The sequence below is a fragment of the Polyodon spathula genome, chromosome 13 (genome assembly GCF_017654505.1).
Source record: "Polyodon spathula isolate WHYD16114869_AA chromosome 13, ASM1765450v1, whole genome shotgun sequence".
NCBI classification, from domain to species: domain Eukaryota; kingdom Metazoa; phylum Chordata; class Actinopteri; order Acipenseriformes; family Polyodontidae; genus Polyodon; species Polyodon spathula.
In genome coordinates this window covers 37115183-37137163 of record NC_054546.1, presented here as the reverse complement: position 1 = coordinate 37137163, position 21981 = coordinate 37115183, and the positions used below count along the sequence as shown (strand labels likewise).

General features: G+C 38.1%; 1 protein-coding gene across 2 annotated transcripts in view; it reads left to right on the top strand.

Moving 5' to 3' along the window:
- Positions 1–21767, top strand: part of LOC121325162 (ubiquitin carboxyl-terminal hydrolase 10-like) — a 36418-nt gene extending 14651 nt beyond the window's left edge. Inside the window, exons 5-14 of one of the 2 annotated variants that reach the window (XM_041267480.1) lie at positions 4330–4421; positions 5605–5714; positions 6989–7047; positions 7146–7249; positions 10505–10604; positions 10821–10995; positions 11342–11507; positions 12699–12843; positions 16687–16752; positions 19976–21767. In XM_041267480.1, the coding sequence (XP_041123414.1) occupies positions 4330–4421; positions 5605–5714; positions 6989–7047; positions 7146–7249; positions 10505–10604; positions 10821–10995; positions 11342–11507; positions 12699–12843; positions 16687–16752; positions 19976–20163 (1205 nt within the window). In that variant the 3' untranslated portion in view covers positions 20164–21767. Of the gene's footprint in view, positions 1–4329; positions 4422–5604; positions 5715–6988; positions 7048–7145; positions 7250–10504; positions 10605–10820; positions 10996–11341; positions 11550–12698; positions 12844–16686; positions 16753–19975 lie in introns of both variants that reach the window. The other variant, XM_041267479.1, reaches the window with a different exon arrangement.
- The last annotated feature ends 214 nt before the right edge of the window (positions 21768–21981 follow it).

The following is a 21981-nucleotide window of genomic DNA, read 5'->3' as shown; positions in this document are numbered from 1 at the left end:
AGAAAACAAAAACATAAACGCAACATGTAAAGTGTTGGTCCCATGTTTCATGAGCTGAAAAAGATCCTAGAAATTTTCCATACGCACACAAAGCTTATTTCTCTCAAATTTTGTGCACTGTGTTAGTGAGCATTTCTCCTTTGCCAAGATAATCCATCCACCTGACTGGTGTGGCATAGCAAGAAGCTGATTTAAACAGATCATTACACAGGTGCACCTTGTGCTGTGCGACAATAAAAAAGGCCACTCTAAAATGTGCAGTTTTGTTTTGAGGGAGCGTGCAATTGGCATGCTGACTGCAGGAATGTCCACCAGAGCTTTGCCAGAGAATTGAATGTTCATTTCTCTACCATAAGCTGCCTCCAACATCGTTTTAAAGAATTTGGCAGTATCTTCAACCGGCCCCAGAACCACAGACCAGCCCATGAGCTCCACATCCGGCATCCCTGCAGGGATCGTCTGAAACCAGCCACCCGGACAGCTGATGAAACTGTGGGTTTGCACAACCGAAGAATTTCTGCTCAAACTGTCTCCGGGAAGCTCATCTGCATGCTGTTCGTCCTCACCAGGGTCTTGACCTGACTGCAGTTTGGCGTCGTAACCAACTTCAGTGGGCAGATGCTCACCTTAGATGGCCACTGGCACGCTGGAGAAGTGTGCTGTTCACGAATGAATCCCAGTTTCAACTGTACTGGGCAGATGGCAGACGGCATATATGGCGTCGTGTGGGTGAGTGGTTTGCTGATGTCAACGTTGCGAACAGAGTGCCCCATGGTGGCGGTGGGGTTATGGTATGGGCAGGCATAAGCTACGGATAACAAACACAATTTAATTTTATCGATGGCAATTTGAATGCACAGAGATACCGTGACGAGATCCTGAGGCCCATTGTCGTGCCGGTCATGTTTCAGCAAGATATAATGCATGGCCCTATGTCGCAAGGATCTGTACACAATTCCTAGAAGCTGAAAATGTCCCAGTTCTTCCATGGCCTGCATACTCACCAGACATGTCACGCATTGAGCATGTTTGGGGTGCTCTGGATCGACGTGTACGACAGTGTGTTCCAGTTCCCGCCCAATATCCTGCAGCTTTGCATAGCCATTGAAGAGGAGTGGGACAACATTCCACAGGCAACAATCAACAGCCTGATCAACTCTATACGAAGGAGATGTGTTGCGTTGCATGAGGCAAATGGTGGTCACACCAGATACTGACTGGTTTACTGAGCTGACCTAACTTTTTTTTTTTTTGGCTGGTCACAGGTATCTGTGACTAGCAAATGCCTATCTGTATTCCCAGTCATGTGAAATCCATAGATTAGGGCCTAATGAATTTATTTCAATTGACTGATTTCCTTATACGAACTGTAACTCAGTAAAATCTTTGAAATTGTTGCATGTTGCGTTTATATTTTTGTTCAGTGTGTGTATATATAGATATATTATAGCATAGCACTTCTCTTACACTGTCTTGTACACTAGGCATTCGGTACATATTTTACTAAAGCAATACAGCCACTAGAGGTACAAGACCACTGCTTTGGATACTATACCCTTCTCCATAAACGGCAGTGGCGGTAGAGTTGCTACATGTAACGATTCAGTAGCGGATTTTAATAACAACTTTTTTGTTTACGTAATATGCATAATACAAATCACGAGTGAATTCTGATTGTAGGTGTTGTAATAAAAGGGTTAGTCGTAGGATGGTTGCTGTCATTACCAATAAGATAATATGGGAAAAAGTAAAGAGCTCTCTGCAGAACTTAGGCAGAAAGTTATTTATTGTCATAAAGCTGGAGGAGGATACAAAATTTCCAAGCATTTGAGTATCCCAATTTCAACTACTGTCTCTAATATCAAGAAGTACAAGACTCCTGGTCCTGTCACAACCCTCCCTTGGTTCTGAAGAAAGAAGGTTCTTTCACCAAACAAGTAGAAGAAGTGCAAGGAAGGCTAATAACAATCTGGGATTGACTGCGAAAGATATTCAAAGTGAACTGGCTGCAAGTGGGACTGGGGTTTCCATTTCAACCACAGGTCAAGTATTGCATGGTGAAGATCTCAATTGTCGCAGGCCAAGGAAAAAGACACTCTTAGGAAGATGTCACAAGGACAATCAATTTTAAAGTTTGCAAAATGGCATTTGAATAATGGATACGAGTTCTGGTCAAAGGTTTTGTGGAGTGATGAAACAAAAATTGAGCTACAGTGCTCCTTTGCTGTAACGGACACACACACACACAATGTGAGCGCTATAACCGAAGAGCATTGTAAACGAGGGAGGGGGAGGGGGTGGTGGTGTGTGGCACCACAGAACACAACAGGACTGACTAAATACAAAATAATATAACTCCCACTCTATAATGCACATATAGTGAATTAACCATGCACCATGTAATCAACGCTATATTTTTTACAAAAAAAAGGGAAACGTTCCCACTTGTGGATCATTTTAATTAGCAGTTCTTAAACTATAAATAGCCTGGCTAAATGGCAGTCGAGAGCAGTTTGAGGTGTCAGACAAGCAACCCATGTGCGAGGAGGAGAGGGAGTGGGCTTGCCCCAGGTTCGGCTGCCGTAGCGGGGCTGAAACGAAGCTGAAGGGTCTCATCTCCCAGAAACCACTAGCTCCTGTTGCAGCAAAAAAGTAAATGCATTAGGAAAGAACTACGTAATAGGCCTAATATTTATTTAGTTATAAAATTAATGCTGAATAAGGTGACTGTTATAAAATGCCAGCGCAGCTTTTCTTCAGTTCAGATACAGTATCAAAAGGGAGAGATAGAAACGGAAGTTAGACTGAGATTGTTTACACTTTGAACAACACCGGTACTGTGTTTACTGTAGAAATATTGCATTAAACACTAGTATAGGGGATTGGGGGACATGCTGTAGGAGTGTTATAGTCAAGAGCCTTATAGCGAGGGAGCACTGTATTTGAGCATGCTCATAGTCATTATGTTGGGAAAGTTGTGAAGCATACAAAGAAAAGAACACCATACCTATTGTCAAGCATAGAGGTGGCATTATCCTTCTATGGGGCTGTTTTTCCTCTAATGGTACAGGTAATTTAGTTTCAATACATGGTAAAATGGATTCCACAGCATACAAAAAGATATTGGCCAATCATCTGAAACCCTCTGCTACAAAACTTGGTTTAAAGCACAACTGGACGTTCCAACACAACAGTGATCCAAAGCACATTAAAATCTGTTTAAGAATGATTAAGAAGAATAAATAAATATATATGGCTTGTTTTAATTTTTTTTTTTTTTTTTTTTTTTGGCATTAGATTAACAACCCCCCCAGTATCATGTGTTTTTTGTTAAATTTTTTTTTTTTTCCCATTTTGTAAATGTCAAATGGAAAGTGAATCAGTTAAGGGTTTAAGCGCAGTGCTGACAACTGTTGATATGCAATATCATCTGTCAAGCCATTTCAATGGCAACAAAAAAGAAACTGCTGCTAAACTGGTAGCAAAACAGTGTTTGCTGCCAAATTTAAAGGTTAGATTGTTCATAAATAATATACGAGATAAACTCTGCTCTTAATTATTTTCAGCATTTTTTTCATTTTTTTTTTTTTTTGTGCCTGGAGTTTTCAAATTTTTACACTATTGTATATCCGAGTAAAGATAAAGGGGTGATTTTAGTTTTTTATAGTAAACTGGTGCAATACATTTGACCATATTACAAAACCAACTCACAATTTGGCACACTCATTGTTCTGCACAATAACTGTGGCTCAAGTGTTTTGTGTTTTTTTTTTTTTTTTTTTTTCATAAAAGTCTACATGCTGCAGAAAATAGAAGGTAGATTTTGTTTGCAGAATCGTTGTAGTACCGGGATATGATTACCCTGTTCTTTACAATAAGAAAATAATGACATGCTCCAGTGTTTTTTAAACTGCACCGATTTCCGTTATACGATCAAGCATTTGATTACTGTTTAGATCTATAGGAGGAAAATTCCAAGTTTTGTATTATACTTATCAGGTATCTAGGTAACTTGTGTAGTAATGTATTTTTTAAGGATACTGCGACTATTAATAATCCCATACTTATTTTCTCCTCCACAGTTCTAGTATGCTGTCTGAATCGGCTTGCCTCCTTTTTCACTTTCACAAGGAAAATGTCTTCCAATATCAAGTCTCGTAATTTTGCTTTGCACCTTTTCAGGTACCAATTGTGTTCACCAAGAGTTTATACCCTGTTTCTGTAATTGCCATACGCCAGTAAGCAGAATGGTATTGTACTGTGGCTGCAAAAAGAAATCTACAGATCTATTAAAAATGTTTTTTTTTTTGTTTTGCTTTAAATCAATAGAGTTGATTGAGAATGTGAAGCTGATACACAAGCCAGTATCGTTGCAACCAAGAGGGCTGATCAACAAGGGAAACTGGTGCTACATCAATGCTGTATCCTTTCATATTGTTTCTTATCGTTGGGGAGGCATATAGTAGAGGCAGGCATTTTTGTACATATTTTTCAATTTCTAATAACAGTCTAGGAGTATGTGCAGCCTGTCACACTTGTAACATCTGGACAACCAATGTTTTGCATTGTGATGAAACTCCTCCAATATCTTAATTACATTGTTACAACAATGCTTATGTGCTCACTGTGCAAGATTTATAATTACACAGTTGGGAGCCAATGTATAGTAAAAATGTCTTGACGTGATTTTTTTTTTTTATATACGTTTTGTATCCTTTTCCTTGTCAATTTGAATGGCCCACACATTATCTTGAGTCTGTGTGACAGGTTGGGATTATGTCATCCAAATTATATCGATAATACAGATCCAAATTATATATATTATATATATATATATATATATATATATATATATATATATATATATATATATAATCAAATCAACATTCTTTGAAAAGTCCTACAGCCTTTTGTCATGCCTTTGCGACCTGAAATCGCACGGGGTCGGATGATGAAAAATTAACATTTGCTGCATGGTCGTGTGCTGGTAACCATCACGGAACAAGACTTAGAGGAACTTTTAATAGAAGTTCGGAAACATCCATTTTATATAACCCCTCACTTAAAGATGCCCAAATAAAAGAAACCGCGTTTGTGTGTATTCAGAAAAACATGAAAAAGACTAGAGAGAATGTAAAGCCAGGTGGAGAAAACTGTATTTATGAAAAGCAAGATTTATGAAAAGCAAGAAAACCCTGAAGTAGAGTGAAGTCGGAAGTTCAGACTTTGCTGGAATAAATGGTGTAAGAGGTACAAACTCAGCACTTCTCCTAAAATGTTAATTTTTCCAGTTACATGAAATGCAGTCTATTTAAAATATGAGTGACAGTTACACAGTCAAGTGCTGCGACACGATGCATCTTTGTACAGCAAATAGTAAAGCAGCACAGCTTTTATAGCTGTCTGCGCCTGACGTATTGCATTTGCTTGTGATGGTATGAACCAGCCCTTAGTCTTGTGTCTGTATCATTTCTTTTTTTTAAAGCGGTAATTTTTAATTCCAGTGAGACTTTGTTAGCATATATATATATATATATATATATATATATATAATGAATAGCTTTGTGCCTCTTGTTGTGTGTTCCCCTTGACTTCCTCTTAAAGACTCTACAGGCTGTGATTGCTTGCCCCCCAATGTATCACCTGATGAAGTCCATTCCGATGTTCAGTGAAACCCAGAGGCCATGCACTTCAACACCCATGATCGACAACTTGTGAGTATCTTTTCCAAACCTGTCTCCCCCAGCATCCACTTTCGTTGAAAATAACTGACCCGTTTTATACAGTAGTCCAGTTAGAGGACTGGTCCTCAAAGTGGTGCCCGCGAAGCCAGCTGTTCTTAAATTGTGGGTCGTGAACACATTTCTAGTGGGTCGTAGTGTGAGAAAATAAAGCTTTAAATAAGTTTTTCAACAAAAGCGCTCGTTTATGCTGTATTTGTATGTACATAACTTTTTTTTCCTTTTTCCCCTGAATGGCTTCTGCGATAAAATCAACCAATAGAATATCTGCATTGTCTCTGCGGTAGCCCAATCATAAGTTAGCTGGGTGGTACATAAACTGTGTCTGTTTCAGATGCAGGTACTGACAGTAAGTTTAACCAATAGGAGAGCCAAATATCTGCCAAGTTTTACGCAGTTGCCCAATCATAAACAAGTAGTGGCCGTTCACAGTATTCTGCATGAAAATTGAAGGCGAGTGAGTAGCCAAAGGGAAAGTGAAAGATCTGACAGCTGTCCAATCATTCGTGAGCAGAGGCTGGTGTTAATATGTTAGTAAGCATTGAATTTCGCCAACTTATTGAGAAAAATAATACATTTCAGTATTTTAGAATTAAATTTTCTGTCCTATATTTTTTTTATTTCACCAGACAAGGGAAACACCATAGTACATTTAATTGAAAGAATTTTTTTTTATTTTAGTTTATTCATGGTTATCTGTGTAAACATGCTATTTAAAAATATTTATATAGCATTGCGTATATTATGTAAATTATTTAAATAAGCGCAGTACGCACAATTACTGCTTGAGACTTGGCCTTATCAGAATGAGCCAAGAATAACCCCACTAAAACTCTTTATATATATGTGTGTGTGTGTGTGTATGTGTGTGTCTTTATATATAATGTATACACACGCAAGAAGGCAGTGTGTAGGATAAGAACCTATGCAATAGTCAGCGTGCCCATAAACAGCCAAGTAAGATCAATTTATCCCTGTGCCAAAATTACTTTGAGGACCACTGAGTTACAACAATGGTGTTTGCAGCCTAAATGTGTTGGAAACTAGAAATGATCAAGGTCTTGTTGGAGTAGTGGAAATTAACATTGTGCTGGAATACAAGCCGTCGTTCATTACTGTACAAACAATATTTTTATACGACCATTCAACTAAAACAAAAATAGGAAAAGTGGCCGGAATAGCAACTGCTTATTTTAACAGCTTAATGTTTTGTGAATTAACTTTAAATTTGTTTTTGTATTTTACAGTGTTCGACTTGTGAACGAGTTCAGTAATATGCCTGTACCTTCAAAGACAAAACAGCAAGGTAAATTAACTCCATTCAGTTGTCTTCAAACCTGTCTGGTTGTGACTCCTCCTCCCCCTTTAATAAAACTGATTTAACTGTGGTGCTTACCTTTTTAGCTGCCGGAGACAAAATAATAAAAGATGTCCGACCTGGGATTCCCTTTGAACCCACCTACATCTACACACTGCTTACTGTCATCAAGTCCAGTCTTTCGGAGAAGGTAAGATATCTGTATTTGTTTTATCAAGATCTATTCTAGAAGTAATCTTAATTGGATGTCTGTTAAATATTATCATCTTTGGTCTTCAGTAAAGCTTTTTCAACTCCCAGTGCAACTTGAATGTCTAAGCACTCCATGGACCAAGACCACTTATACATAAGGACCTTTTAATTTATTGTGTTACATGTTCCCACGTGTTGCTACAACTGTTTACATAAGGTGTGTGTATTGTGTTAATAAGGATGGTATTTTTTTTTTAAAATATAGTCCATATCTCACAAGTCATTTTTTGGCTTTCAGGTCGTACTTGGTTTACTTTTACAATGTGTAAGAAATTAAATCTCCATGATCAATTTTATGGCATTAAGAGGCATAAAACTGTCAATAATTCTGGAAAATACCAACAACGCACCGGTGATGCACAAAGTTGTCGTGACGTAGAGCAGAGGAGAGATGTACATGGCTCAGACTGTGAAAGCGATCATTATGAATTTCTCAGATGTTTTGAGTAGTCTATTACAATAAAGACAGCGGGAGTGTGGTGTGTAATGAAATAAATTGTGGGGAGGAAGAATAAGTGTTTTGAGGCCCGATTCTGAACTGTTTTGAACCTCCAGCAAGAGAAAATAACCACGCTGGCATGAGGAATGCGAGCGACACGCCCCTTGTCTGCAGGTTGGCAATTCTGAATGTTGTTCTTGTATACAGGTAACGGTTAAATTATGGCAATAAAAAAGTGTATTTCTATATTTGTTTTGTTGTACCATTTATATCTTGCAAATAGTGTTTACCGTTTCCCATCTGCTTCAATAATAAAGCATTGTTTACATTACAGGGCCAAGATGATTTGCGTGGTCACGTATAGCTCTTCAAAAAGCTCTTCATTCATGAAATACACACTTATGCTTTCCCTAATTTTTAGTGAAATTTAAATAGGCCTAACCACCTTGTGAATGGCACATAATTAATTATTATTTCTTGGCACCAGCCCTTACCTAGTAATGTGCGTATGAACATTACCTTAAAGGTAAAATTTAAAAATCGAAAGCTTACATAAAAAAGCTGGATGAGTGGATTCATTTTTTTTGATTTCTGCATCAGAAATCTTGAGTACACAATGTCTTTGTACTGGTTTATAGTACTCTGACTTTATTGTTTTTATTAAGTCAGCAATTTGGTAGCCGTGCTCATGTTTATTTTCTTTGACAGCGGTATATTGTATAATAATTTGATAATATGACGTCTGAAAAAACAAATGCAACACTTGCAGAGAAGTGATTATGCGCAGTGGATAGCCTAGTAGTATTGAGAACTAGTGCAAAGGGTAAGAAAAAATCTCTGGTAATCATTTTTATATCTGATAGGAAGTGTCTTATAGATGCAGCTATTTAAAAGTGTATTTTGATATAAAAGTAAACTGTACGAAATTGTTTCTGGCTGGTTAAAAAAAAAAAAAATAAAATTGTGGTTTCTAAATGGTTCCACTGTTGTCAGGGGGAAAATGATGTTCACTTGATTCTTTGTGAACAGCAGTCTCTGTCAAGGTCTGCGTGTGTTTGTGAACTTGTGTACAAGTGTCTTACAAAAGAGAAAAAATACAATTTGTACCTGCCAGAAACTAACAAACAAAAGCTTTAGTTTCTGTGTTATACGAAGTGATCATTGCATTGTGCATTGACAAACTTGTTGATTTTACTTTCACGAAGTACAGTACACCTCCCCCCATGCAGTGCATTCCCTTGCGCCCATCTGAGGTGAAATGTATTTTGGACACCGTTTAACCATCGTGAAATAGGCCTGTATGTGTGATTGTTTTATTTAAACCATAGACGCATGCATGTTTATGGTTCTTGTTTTCCCCTAGTGAAGTCACAGATGTCAAGATTCGAAATCTTGGCGTTTTGGGGGAAGCACTCAAAACAAGCTTTACGATTGTAAATTTCTTAGTTACAGTGTAAAAGTAGAAATTATGTATTTTTTAGAACACTATTATAGTGTAGTTTTAATAAAATATAATCAGATTGTAATGTGGAATAGGTGACATACAGAGTTTAAACTGCCTCAAGGTGGCTTCCCATGGACCTCCCAGAAGTACATTTCCTGTCATCCTCCTGCTCACATATGTAACTGAGAGATTTACCAGTGAGCATGAGAATGATGGGAAATGTAGTTCTGAAAGGTCCATGCAGGTGCATGGGAAGCCATCTTGAGGCAGGGAATGCAATGAAAGTTTAAAAGTGGTCAATGTTAGATAAAAAAAAAATACACACACTTTACGTAAACAGTTGTAGTAAAGGTCCTTATGTACCCTTTAAGTATAGTATGAGTCTAGAATTAGTAGCCCATAACTACCGTATTCCTTCGCAGTCCAAATTTACTACCCTTGTTTGAGTAAAAAATAAACCCGCAAATATGCATTTACAAAGACACAACCTTAATGACACTTTTGTATTGTACAAAACTGACACGAAACAGTGTTATTGTAGATTAACCACAGAGCTTGTTTGTTGTGCTGCACACTGTATATTACTTAAGGTGGCATCTCTGTCACCACTCACTCACTCACACATATCCTGGCAAAAGCAAGAATGACAGCATTCCATGGCGTCCATGTCGGAAAAATACAGCGGTCTGATCAGCATTTCCGATCTGTCCAAGCTGGTATTGTTTGTTAGAAATGCTGAAATTGTAAAAGTTTCTCTTGGAATTCCTCAGGAAGCTTGGTTTTGTTTTTTCTAGGTAATAAGTCACATTTGTGCTGCTTGTATATTCAGGTAGATGCCTTTGACTTTTTCTGGCTGTTGGCCACGTTGCTGTACTCGGGTCACACCTTTATTTTTGGCAATTTTAATACATGCATCATTATACTGTACTGGAATTTAAGACGCAAGCTATTTTTGAGATGCAAAAAATGGTTAAAGCACATCTTAAATTCAAAGGAATATGGTAAGTCTTAAATTTGGGGGAATACAGTAAGTCCCTTTTTCAATAATCTCCTAACTCTTGATCCAAATATGGTGCCAGTGTTTAGATTTCCCTCTGATTTTTATTGTGCAGATTTGGTTTGGAAATCAAAAAAAGATGTCCCTATTCATCAACTGTTGCCCTTGATTTCTCCATCCCTGAAATTCTCCCAACTGCAATACGTGTTTATCCCAATTCTCACCACCTTCAGACAGTTAATCAACACAAGTTCCTGAAGGCTGTCATCCTTCCCTAATTTTAATCTGGCCAACCCTTTTGTGTTTGATCCAGGGTCGCCAGGAGGATGCAGAGGAGTTTCTGGGCTTCATTCTAAATGGACTACATGAGGAGATGTTGTCACTGATAAGGCTAATCTCTCCACGGGAGGAACGTAAGTTAGTAACTCCTATGTTTTCATTTTTGTTTCCGTTCATATTTTTTTGAATGTCAAGAACCTGGCAGGTCTTTGGTTTAGATGTCAAAGGTTACGCTGCATTGATTTCTTTCCCTAGAAAGATCCAAGAAACAAGCACAAATGGTGGTTTTGAAACATTGTTGCTAAAGGAGCATCTTCTAATGTTTTGGGTTTTTTTTAATTTATGAACAGAAGTTTCTATACTAAATGGTCCAGATTTCCAGCCTGGATCAGAAGAGAAGGCAGAGAACGAGGAAGGTAGCGAGGATGAGTGGGAGCAAGTTGGACCCAAAAATAAAACTTCTGTTACCCGACAGGCTGATTTCATTCGCACTCCTATTACCAACATCTTTGGAGGGCACATCAGGTAAAACTGCCTTTTCAATTAGTCTTGAAATAACTGTTGTTCAGAGGGCTGTAAAGGGATTGTTGTAAACATGAATAAACATATTTCAATTTAGATTTTTTTTAAAGCATTTATTATTTTGCATATCCCCTGGAGTGATCCCTTTTTGGTGGGTTCGAATGAGGTTGATGTGTCTATTCTTGGTTTTAAAAAAAAAAAATGGATGTGATTTTATGGACAAATGGGTACAAAACTAAATGAAATACATTTTTTCAGGTCCAGACATGCAGGTATAATATACTCTAAACAAACATGCACTAATATATTTTACATGTAGTAATTTTTTTTCTTGTGTGTGTGTGTTAAGGTCTGTGGTTTACCAGCAGAGCTCAAAGGAGTCGGCGACACTGCAGCCCTTCTTCTCACTACAGTTGGACATTCAGTCAGAGAAGATCCGCACAGTGCAGGAGGCTCTGGAGACACTGGTGGCTCGCGAGTCTGTTCAGGGATACACCACTAAAAGCAAGCAGGAGGTGGGAATCAAGAACTCTCTCTTCCTTCTTGCTCCAGCAGGGGTGTGTGAATCACTTAATAGGATCTTAGTGCTATTCACGTGTGTGTGTGTGTACTATATGGATTAATTTCCTGAATGGTGACAGGAGGCTCAGGAAAACTACGAACTCCACAATTCCTTGCACTATGCAAAAAATGTGAACTCTAAACAAGTTGTATAAACAACATCTTTCTTTATAAATGCAGTGCTTGCATATTAATGGACCACTGATTTCACTAATGCTTTTTTATTATTATTTTTAAACTAATTTCCTTCCTGTTTTTAACACAACAAATTTGTTTGTTCAAAAACTGCTTGGTGTTGTAATGCTACTCACAAGCAGGGGGCACATTCCAATATGGTATTAGATGGAAACTCATTAAACTAGGGGAACATCTGTAGGCCAGCTGTAAAGTGCTTTTTTAAAAAAAAAATGTTACTCATTCATTTTTTTTTCCTTAGTGTGTCTCTATTACCTGGCTTATTTTGTTTTGCATCTGGTTTAGATCATAGTGTTTTGCTCAACTAGAAGAACTTGATTCCCTGTGGAATCAATTATTATTAGATCAATTATAATTGAGGAACAATGTCCAGGTGGACACAGCAAATAGAATTTCTTTTTTCACACATGCAGAGACAGTGTTTGGGAGGGGGGTTGGCTGATTTTAATGGCGCACTTAATTGTCCTGGTGAACTGGAGTTAAATTACTGTCATTTATTCTGCTGCTTAGCTTGCCCTGTGCTCTCTGTTATTTTTGTGTAAAGCTCTGCAGTGTTCTGTGCTACCACTTGTTCTGTACCTGCTTTGTGCATAACCAAAGGGCTTGAGTGTTCTGTGCTGGAAGAACCTCATTCCTTACTATGAACTTCCACTTTTTCAGTAAGTAGAAGGATTTAGTCTTTCAAAGCAGTGGTCAGAGTTAAGGATAGTGTGGCACAGTATTGTCTTAGTGGGTTGAGCTGAGGATTTGGCAGCAAAAATATGGTTGGCTTGGAAAAAGCTCAATTACTGAAATAGTTGAGTCCCCTTGTATTTAGAAGGTAAGATGCCCCCAGACCTCTGCTCTTCAGTTCTATGTATATTAACTTAAATGAGCAGTCTGTCAAGAATGTGGTATTGTGGAGAATTTCATATTCATGGATTGTGTGTGTTTTTTGTTTTTTATGTTAGATTGAGATCAGCCGGAGAGTTACTTTGGAAGAGCTTCCCCCTGTATTGGTCCTGCATCTTAAGCGGTTTGTTTATGAGAAAACTGGAGGGTGCCAGAAATTGATCAAGAACATAGAGTACCCTGTTGATCTGGAAATCAGCAAAGGTACTTTCTTTTTCTTCTAATGCCTTGTCATTTTAATTTAGTTACCTTTTTAAATTTGACCTATGATGTCTTTATATTTAACATCTTGTTTAAGTGCCCAGCAGAACATGTAAAACTAAACTGTCAATCGGGAATAAAGAATTCCCTTGACCCTTAAGAATTCCCTTAAAAAGTAGTTGGTATCCTCTGTTTTTAAAACAAGCTTTATTAATAAGGCTAGAATTGCCACAGAAATTGATCATTTGAATAGTCTGTGAAATCATGGAAATGGATGTAAAAACACATTTGATTATCCGCTTTATTTCTATCAAATAGTGTCATGCACTGAAGATACAAATCTGAGTGTCTGTAAATTGTTTGGTTGTGTTGCACGCAGCATTTACATGTATCTATTTAGGTCAGCAAATGAGATTTGTAGCTGAGCAAGCAAGTAAATGATGCAGATCGTATGCTACTGTAAACTCGGTTGTGATCTTCATACATATATATATACAGTGCCTTGCAAAAGTATTCAGACCCCTGACCAATTCAATTATTACTGAATTACAAATGGTACATTGAAATTTCATCTGTTTGATATATTTTTAAACACTGAAACTCAGAATCAATTATTGTAAGGTGACATTGGTTTTATGTTGGGAAATATTTTTAAGAAAAATAAAAAACTGAAATATCTTGCTTGCATAAGTATTCAACCCCCACACATTAATATTTGGTAAAGCCACCTTTCGCTGCAATAACAGCTTTAAGTCTTTTGGGGTAAGTATGTACCAGCTTTTCACACAGTGTGGGAGTGATTTTGGCCCATTCTTGGCAGATTTGCTCCAGGTTGTTCAGGTTGGTTGGACGACGCTTGTGGACCGCAATTTTCAAATAGTGCCACAGATTCTCAGTGGGATTGAGATCAGGACTTTGACTGGGCCACTGCAGGACATTCACCTTTTTGTTCTTGAGCCACTCCAATGTTGCTTTGGCCTTGTGCTTGGGATCATTGTCCTGCTGAAAGGTGAATTTCCTCCCAAGCTTCAGTTTTTTAGTGGACTGAAGCAGATTCTCTTGCAGTATTTTCCTGTATTTTGCTCCATCCATTCTTCCTTCAGTTGTAACAAGATGCCCAGACCTGCTGATGAGAAGCATCCCCACAGCATGATGCTGCCATGCCCATACTTCACTGTAAGGATGGTGTGTCTTGAGGCACGGGCCGTTGTTAGGTTTGCGCCACACACAGTGCTTTGAGTTTTGGCCAAAAAGCTCTATCTTGGTCTCATCTGACCACAAAACCTTTTCCCACATCATAGCTGGGTCACTCTCATTCTTTCAGGCAAACCACACATGCTTTCAGATGGTACTTTTTGAGTAACGGCTTCTTTCTTGCCACCCTCCCATACAGGCCAGTGTTATGTGGAGCTCTTGATATGGTTGACTGGTGCACCATTACTCCACTCCCAGCCACTGAACTGTGTAGCTCCTTCAAAGTGATTGTTGGCTTCTCTCACAAGTCTCCTTCTTGTTTGAGCGCTGAGTTTTGAGGGACAGCCTTTTCTTGGCAGTGCCTGGGTGGTGTGATGCAGCTTCCACTTCCTGATTATTGATCCAACTGTGCTCACTGGGATATCCAAACACGGATATTATTTTGTACCCTTTCCCTAATCTATGCATTTGTATTACTTTATCTCTAACTTCTGTAGCATGCTCTTTGGTCTTCATTTTCCTTCAGATTCACAGCCTTACCAATGATCCTTCAACAGTGGGGTTTTTATCCAGAAAATGTGACAGCAACTTTAATGGTTCACAGGTGGAGGCCAATGGTAAGGTAATTATGTCCTCGTTAGGGCAGTTTCTTTCATCGGTGCAAACTGGGAGCTTCCACAGCACGGGTTGAATACTTATGCAAGCAAGATATTTCAGTTTTTTATTTTTCTTAAATATTTCCCAACATAAAACCAATGTCACCTTACAATAATTGATTCTGAGTTTCAGTGTTTAAAAATAAAATATCAAACAGAACGAAATTTCAGTGTACCATTTGTAATTCGGTAATATGAGAGAATTGGTCAGGGGTCTGAATACTTTTGCAAGGCACTGTATATATACATGTACAGCGCTTGCTAATTTAATTTTTTAATTTAATTTTTTTTTTTTTAAAGTGGGCTTGCATCTTCAAAAAATATTTATACTTGCATTTTATTTCTTAAAACCCTTTTTTTCATACAATGCAGTGCACCCAAGTATTCTGTTAAATACTCACTTTCTCCAAAACTAGTCATTGCTAAACAAAATACTGCAGACTGCTGTTGAACATATTTATTTCCTGCAAACTAGATAAACAAGAGGTTTCTGTTTTCTATTTTTTTTTTTTCTGATCCCCTAGCACTGACACTAAAGGTGCCTGCCTGTGTGCTGTGTCCTTTTAAATACACTGAACAAAAATATAAACACAACAAGTGAAGTGTTGGGCCCATGTTTCATGAGGTGAAATAAGATCCCAGAAATTTTCCATATGCACAAAAAGCTTATTTCTCTTATTTTGTGCACAAATTTCATTTACATCCCTGTTAGTGAGCATTTCTCCTTTGCCAAGATAATCCATCCACCTGACCGGTGTGGCATATCAAGAAGCTGATTAAACAGTATGATCATTACACAGGTGGACCTTGTGCTGGGGACAAAAAAAGACCACTCTAAAATGTGCAGTTTTGTTACAACACAATGCCACAGATGTCTCAAGTTTTGAGGGAGCGTGCAATTGGCATGCTGACTGCAGCAATGTCCACCAGAGCTGTTGCCAGAGAATTGAATGTTCATTTCTCTACCATAAGCCGCCTCCAACGTCGTTTTAGAGAATTTGGCAGTATGTTCAACCGGCCCCACAACCGCAGTCCACGTGTAACCACGCCAGCCCAGGACCTCCACATCTGGCTTCTTCACCTGCGGGATCGTCTGAGACCAGCCACTCTGACAGCTGATGAAACGGTTTACACAACCGAAGAATTTCTGCTCAAACTGTCAAACCGTCTCGGGGAAGCTTATGTGCATACTCGTAATCCTCACCAGGGTTTTGACCTGACTGCAGTTCAGCGTCGTAACCGACTTCAGTGGGCAAATTCTCACTTTCGATGGCCACTGGCGCGCTGGAAAAGTGTGCTCTTCACGGATGAATGCCGGTTTCAACTGTACTGGGCAGACAGCATTTATGGCGCCGTGTGGGCGAGCGGTTTGCTGATGTCAACATTATGAACAGAGTGCCCCATGGTGGCGGTGTGGTTATGGTATGGGCAGGCATAAGCTACGGACAATGAACACAATTTCATTTTATCGATGGCAATTTAAATGCACAGAGATACCGTGATGAAATCATGAGGCCCATTGTCGTGCCATTCATCCGCCGCCAACACCTGATGTTTCAGCATGATAATGCACGACCCCATGTTGCAAGGATCTGTACACAATTCCTGGAAGTTGAAAATGTCCCAGTTCTTCCATGGTCTGCATACTCACCAGACATGTCACCCACTGAGCATGTTTGGGATGCTCTGGCTCAACGTGTACGACAGCGTGTTCCAGTTCTTGCCAATATCCAGCAGCTTCGCACAGCCATTGAGGAGGAGTGGGAATTGAACTTTTTTAAGTAATATTTCAAATTACTTTTTACAAATTAGTCAAGACAACTGAGACATTGTTGTTGATTTGGTTCCGAGTAAATTTTCAATAAATTTCACAGAAAAAATTGAGGTACAGTATACCCCACATAACCTGAACTGATGAAGGCATCAATTATTCAAAGAGGTAATTCTAATATAAAATATTCTAATAATAATATTTTTGTTTTCTTGTTCCTTCCAGATCTCCTCTCACCAGGAGTGCGAAGTAAGATTTTCAAAGGGCAACGATCCTACAGGCTCTTTGCAGGTATATACGTTTTGGTTGCTTTGTTATTTACTGGTCATTTTATGTAGTACAGTAATCTGTTGCATATCTGCCCTAGCAGTTTATCTGCCTTGATTTAATCTCTTCAGCAGCGGTAGTTTATTGTTGAACAGAGGTAGATTAGTTCAGAGATTGTATGTCCTACCAAAGTTTCCATACACTCCTGGAAATATTTGTGCCTCAAGGCACTCACTCTTGCGATGACAAGTCACATTTGAAAAGATTGAATAAGCTATTTGAATTTAAGTGTTCTCAGGTTACAAAACAGTACTGTATCAGTTGTGAACGAGTCGCTGGCGGTGTGAAAAAGGTGTTTTTAACTGAAGTTCATGTTCCTTTTGGCAGAGCATTTACAGTGAGAGATCAGTTTCCCCACAAGGGTGTTAGGTGAAGTGTTCCTATACACGGAGACTACTGTACCTAACTTAAATCAATAATGTCTGGCTGCAGAGCCTCCTGCTCTCTGTACAGTGTGTTGCATTAGTTTATCATTTTAAAGCAACAGTTCTAATGTAGGAGGACATATTGCAGGAAGTGGATGATTTGAGAGGTGAAGTGTTGTAATGCTGGGACTTCTTATCATCCTTTTCGGTATGAAATAATGGACCTTACTTTGAGAGCAGTCCTTGGTTAGTTTTTGTTTCTTAACCACCCAGCTGCTTATCCTGTGATTTCCAAATTTGTCACTACTGTGAGAATAGCGTGCAGGCGCTTATGAGTGCATCTGCAAAGTTTAACACGTCTTTAACATGCATCAATGAAAAAATAAAAAAACTATTGTAAAAGTTTATGCAGTTTTCTTTTTTACTGGTAGATGGCAGCAGTCCATAAGAAATGTGCTTGATGGACAGAGTCATCTGTATATACACAGCCCAGAGTGAAAAGTGGATGCCTGTGTATCTACAGAGATCTATTTGTTTTATTCTTTGTTTGTTGGTGTTACAGGTTTGGTACTGGTCAAAACAACCTATTTATTGTACCTACTCTTCAGATCATTTATGTAACAGTGCTATACACCTGTGCCTGAAACTGGGCAAGATACTGTATATGACATGATTTGAAAATGTGCGACACACGTTTTCTGATGTATATGTGCTAGATAGACATTAACATTGATTTTGAAGTGTGTCTGCTTTGAAATCTATCACAAAAAAAAAATTCTAAAGTGATACGTCTTACGTTAGTATAACGTATTATGTTATATTATAATGCTGCCTATATATATATATATATATATATATAATGTAATTGTTGTGATCTATATTTGTAATGCTACAATTGTAAACACATTGTTTTAAGTTCTATTGAAATATTGTATTTCTGGTTATCAATCACAATAGTGTGTATTTAAAAAAAAAAAAAAATAGTATTGTTTTGAAAACTGTCCAGATTGCTTATTTGAGGGCAAAGAATGAAAAATCTGCAAAAAAGAGGAGCATTTTTAACATGGAAATTGCCAAAATAAATGGGCAGCTGTGTGCTTAAACCTCACCACCTTGTGAAGACCTGTAGTTTTATATAAAGGCTATCATTTTCATCTGATAAAGATTTTTTTTTTTCTCTCCCCTGCAGCGTGCATGGCTGATTGAAATGTCCAAATAGACCAAAAAAGCTCCACAGTGGATTTAGAGGTCTCGAAACACCTAAAAAGTTCCACAGTTGATCTAGGGGTCTCGATACACCTTTGCTTTGGGATGTAAATTATCATTAGTTTTGTTTTAAACAAAATAAACCTTTTAGTTTGTAATTAATATGGCAACCCTTGGAAACAATAACTATAACAATCCAATAAACTTTCCCTGGATTGAAGCTTTTTATTCCTTTACCCATCTGTACTGAAGGGATAGAGAGACCATAGCTAACATGGCTTAATTTTCTTGGGTGTGTATTCCTCCTTTGCTTATAATTACATGGTGAACCAATAACAGTTGAGTTGTAATCTATCATGTCAATTGTTACAGTAAAATGTAGTTTGCCACACCAGTGGTTTCACTTATTGCATCCTTTTGTGGGTGATCTATATCTTAGTATTACATTTTTACTGTTGACATGGCCCATTAGGGTTATTTATTTATTTTGGGGGGCTATTATAGGTACTTATTTTACAAGCCGACGGTCTTGAATTTTAGAATAATCAATTAAACCCTTATGTGCCTATCAGTCCAATCTACTGTTCAAATGCTGTCACTGTTGTGTAGTGTAGAAGTCTCCCGTTTACAATAGAACCAAAGTAACTCACTTGTTCTGATTTCAGACCACAATTTGTTTGTCCTGTGACATGGGTTTGGGCACAGGGGTTGATTTGAAAAAAAGGCATTTGGAAAATGACGGACTGAACTACTGTTAGGACAGCTGCAATATTTATGTAAAGAATGAAAACTATCAACACTTAACTATTAACACTTGCTCTTGAGCTGCCCAGATATCAAATCGTGCTGTGTTTTGTATTTGCTGTTATTAGGACTGAAGTCATTTGTATTTTGTATCTTGCTCTTAATTTTACTGTTATTCTTTGTGTTGCCCTGGGTAACGGTGTCTGTTAAGAAATTATTATTATTAAATAATAAAAGGACTAAATTAATCCTCTGTGGGGTGGCTGGCAGGATGGAGGGAAGGAAAGTGTACTTTTTCCAGCAGGCTTGCAGCAAGGTGCTGTGTTGATATTTAACATGTGCTGACTGCAGGACCTCTAGGCCCAATGTCAACACCATCTACAGAGGAGCTCAGCACTATGTTTGCTCTGCAAAGCCAACTTGCCATCATTTAGACTGTGGTCCGTGTGTGTGTGACAGGAACAGTGTAAGAGGAGTGTAAGGGATGTACCTCACTGTGGCCTCTTCTAGACAAACCCTTTTGTTTTTTCTAGCTTTGTTAGTTTCCCTACCTATTAACATGTTTATCACCAGGAATAAAATGACATCGTCCTTTTTACAAGTATCTCATAAGAGGTAGGAAAGAACAGACAAAGTTGCACAGATTATGTATCAATGTTTACACTGCCATCTACGCAAAGTAAAAGAAGATTGAAAAAACTTTAACAACCTGAAAATGGATTGCCAATGTTTCCATTTTGATATTGAACGGTTTATAACAATCTTTACTACGTAACAAATTTTTCATCATGAAATAATCCTGCATTTTTTTTTTGTTAACGCAGTACCCATCCTTGTACTGTGTATTAATTTTTTTTTCTTCTCTTTCACAGTTGTTTATCATCATGGGAACAGTGCTACCGGCGGCCATTACACCACGGATGTCTTCCATATCGGTCTTAATGGCTGGCTGCGCATTGATGACCAGGCAGTGAAAGTGATCAACCAGTACCAGGTGGTGAAGCAGACTGCCGAGCGCACAGCATATCTGCTGTACTACCGCCACGTCGACCTGCCGTAGAGCTCTTAAACGAAAACAAACTGCAACTAAACAAGAACACTGCCCAACTTCTCTTGCAAGACCCCCCCCCCCCCCCCCCCCCCCCTGCTTTTCCAGAGACAGCTTTTCCAACGCCTTTTATCCTTTTATCTTTTTGAAAAAAATCAAGAAAACAAAACACTTGCCTGAAATGGCTTTCTTTGTCCTTGCAGCACTGGGTTTTAGAAAAAAAAATGGAATGGGGATTGATGGAATAAAAGGACACTCATTCCATCTTTTCATCCCCCAGCCTTGAATTCTGGGAACTTTTAAATAAAATTAAAAATTAAAAAAAAAAAAAAACTTAACCAGGCAAGGCTCCAAAAAGTTGGACTGGTGCAAAGTATATATTTTTTTCCTTTTAATGAGGGCGCAGAGAAATTGAACATAGTCATTCTGCAAGGGGAGTTGAAACAGTCGAATTGATTTGCATTTTCCACCTCTTCAATTTGCCTAGTGCAAAAGAACCCTGCACCAGCAAACAAACTTGTGTAGATCTTAATGTATGAATACACGAGTGCTTGTCTCCTGACTAGGAGTTCCTCTCCATCTCTCCCCCTCCCCCTTTCTCCTGCCCCCCCCCCCTCTGCTTTTTAATCTAGGTGACACTTGAGCCATTGAAAGAAGAGAAATGTTACCATGTGCTTGAAAAATTGATAATTTCTTTGTTTGAGAAGGCCTCTGGTTTATGGGTATAGAGTTAGAATGATGAAAATCTAAAATAAATGAAAATGCGCTTTAGGATTTAAAAAGGCTACATGCACGTAAATAAAATTAAGTAGACGTGCAGTGTAATTTTTTTGCGATTTTTAACAAAAAAAATGATACTTGAGGGAGATGGGTGATTGTCACTTTCACACTCCCTGGGGAGTTCTAAAGAATGATGCTTTCTGTGTACACAAGCTGGAGAAAAACCAATGAAAATTGAAATATTCCACAATAAGCCTGCCTTTTGTTTTACTTTTTTGTCGGTACATTTTTTTTCTCCTCGCATAATGTTTAAGGTTTAACTGTACACAGTTCAGTGATATTTATAGAACTCAAGTGATCACCCATCCAATAAAGTCACAGAGCTGGTTTGAGTGTTTTTGTTTTACTCTGTGCGTCCTCCTCATTATATTACGAATTTGTCATTTAGTCATGGCACTGCAGGTTTCTTTGATTTAATTTGCTTCAGTTTCATCTTTACATTTATATAAATTGTTTAAACTGTTGCCCTTTCTACTATGCAGTGACCAATTTGCAAGACGTGCATACCTCCTAAAAGCACATAACAGTATCATCACATTGTTTTGGATTGGAGCCATTGCACATTTACTGATTTTTGTATTAATTTTAAATTTCAATCTATATCAAAGTAAAAAATGATTAATGTTTCCTAATGTTCAGTGTTTCTTTTGCCCAATCACGTTTCTGTGTGTATACTTTGTGCATAAATTACATTTAGAACATTTGTCCATGGTTAAAAATCAGTTTCACGCACAATAAGAAGTTATATTGTTCGTCCACATTTTTACAAAAAATGTAGCGTTTCAAAAGTTGAATCCCTTAAAATGAATATTCATCTCAGTGTAGTTTGTATATTTTTGAAATGTAAACTGCTTGTCGCTGCAGAGTGTGGACTGGTCACCTTTGTATTAAAGTATTAAGTGGAACATGTTTGTATTAATCCATGAGAAAACCAACAAGAGAGATGGGTTGTTTTGAGAACTTTAATTGGCCAACAAATAAAACAAAGTACACAAACTTTTGGGTGCATACAACATTGTATAGTGTGCTTCTTGTCAGATTATATACTGT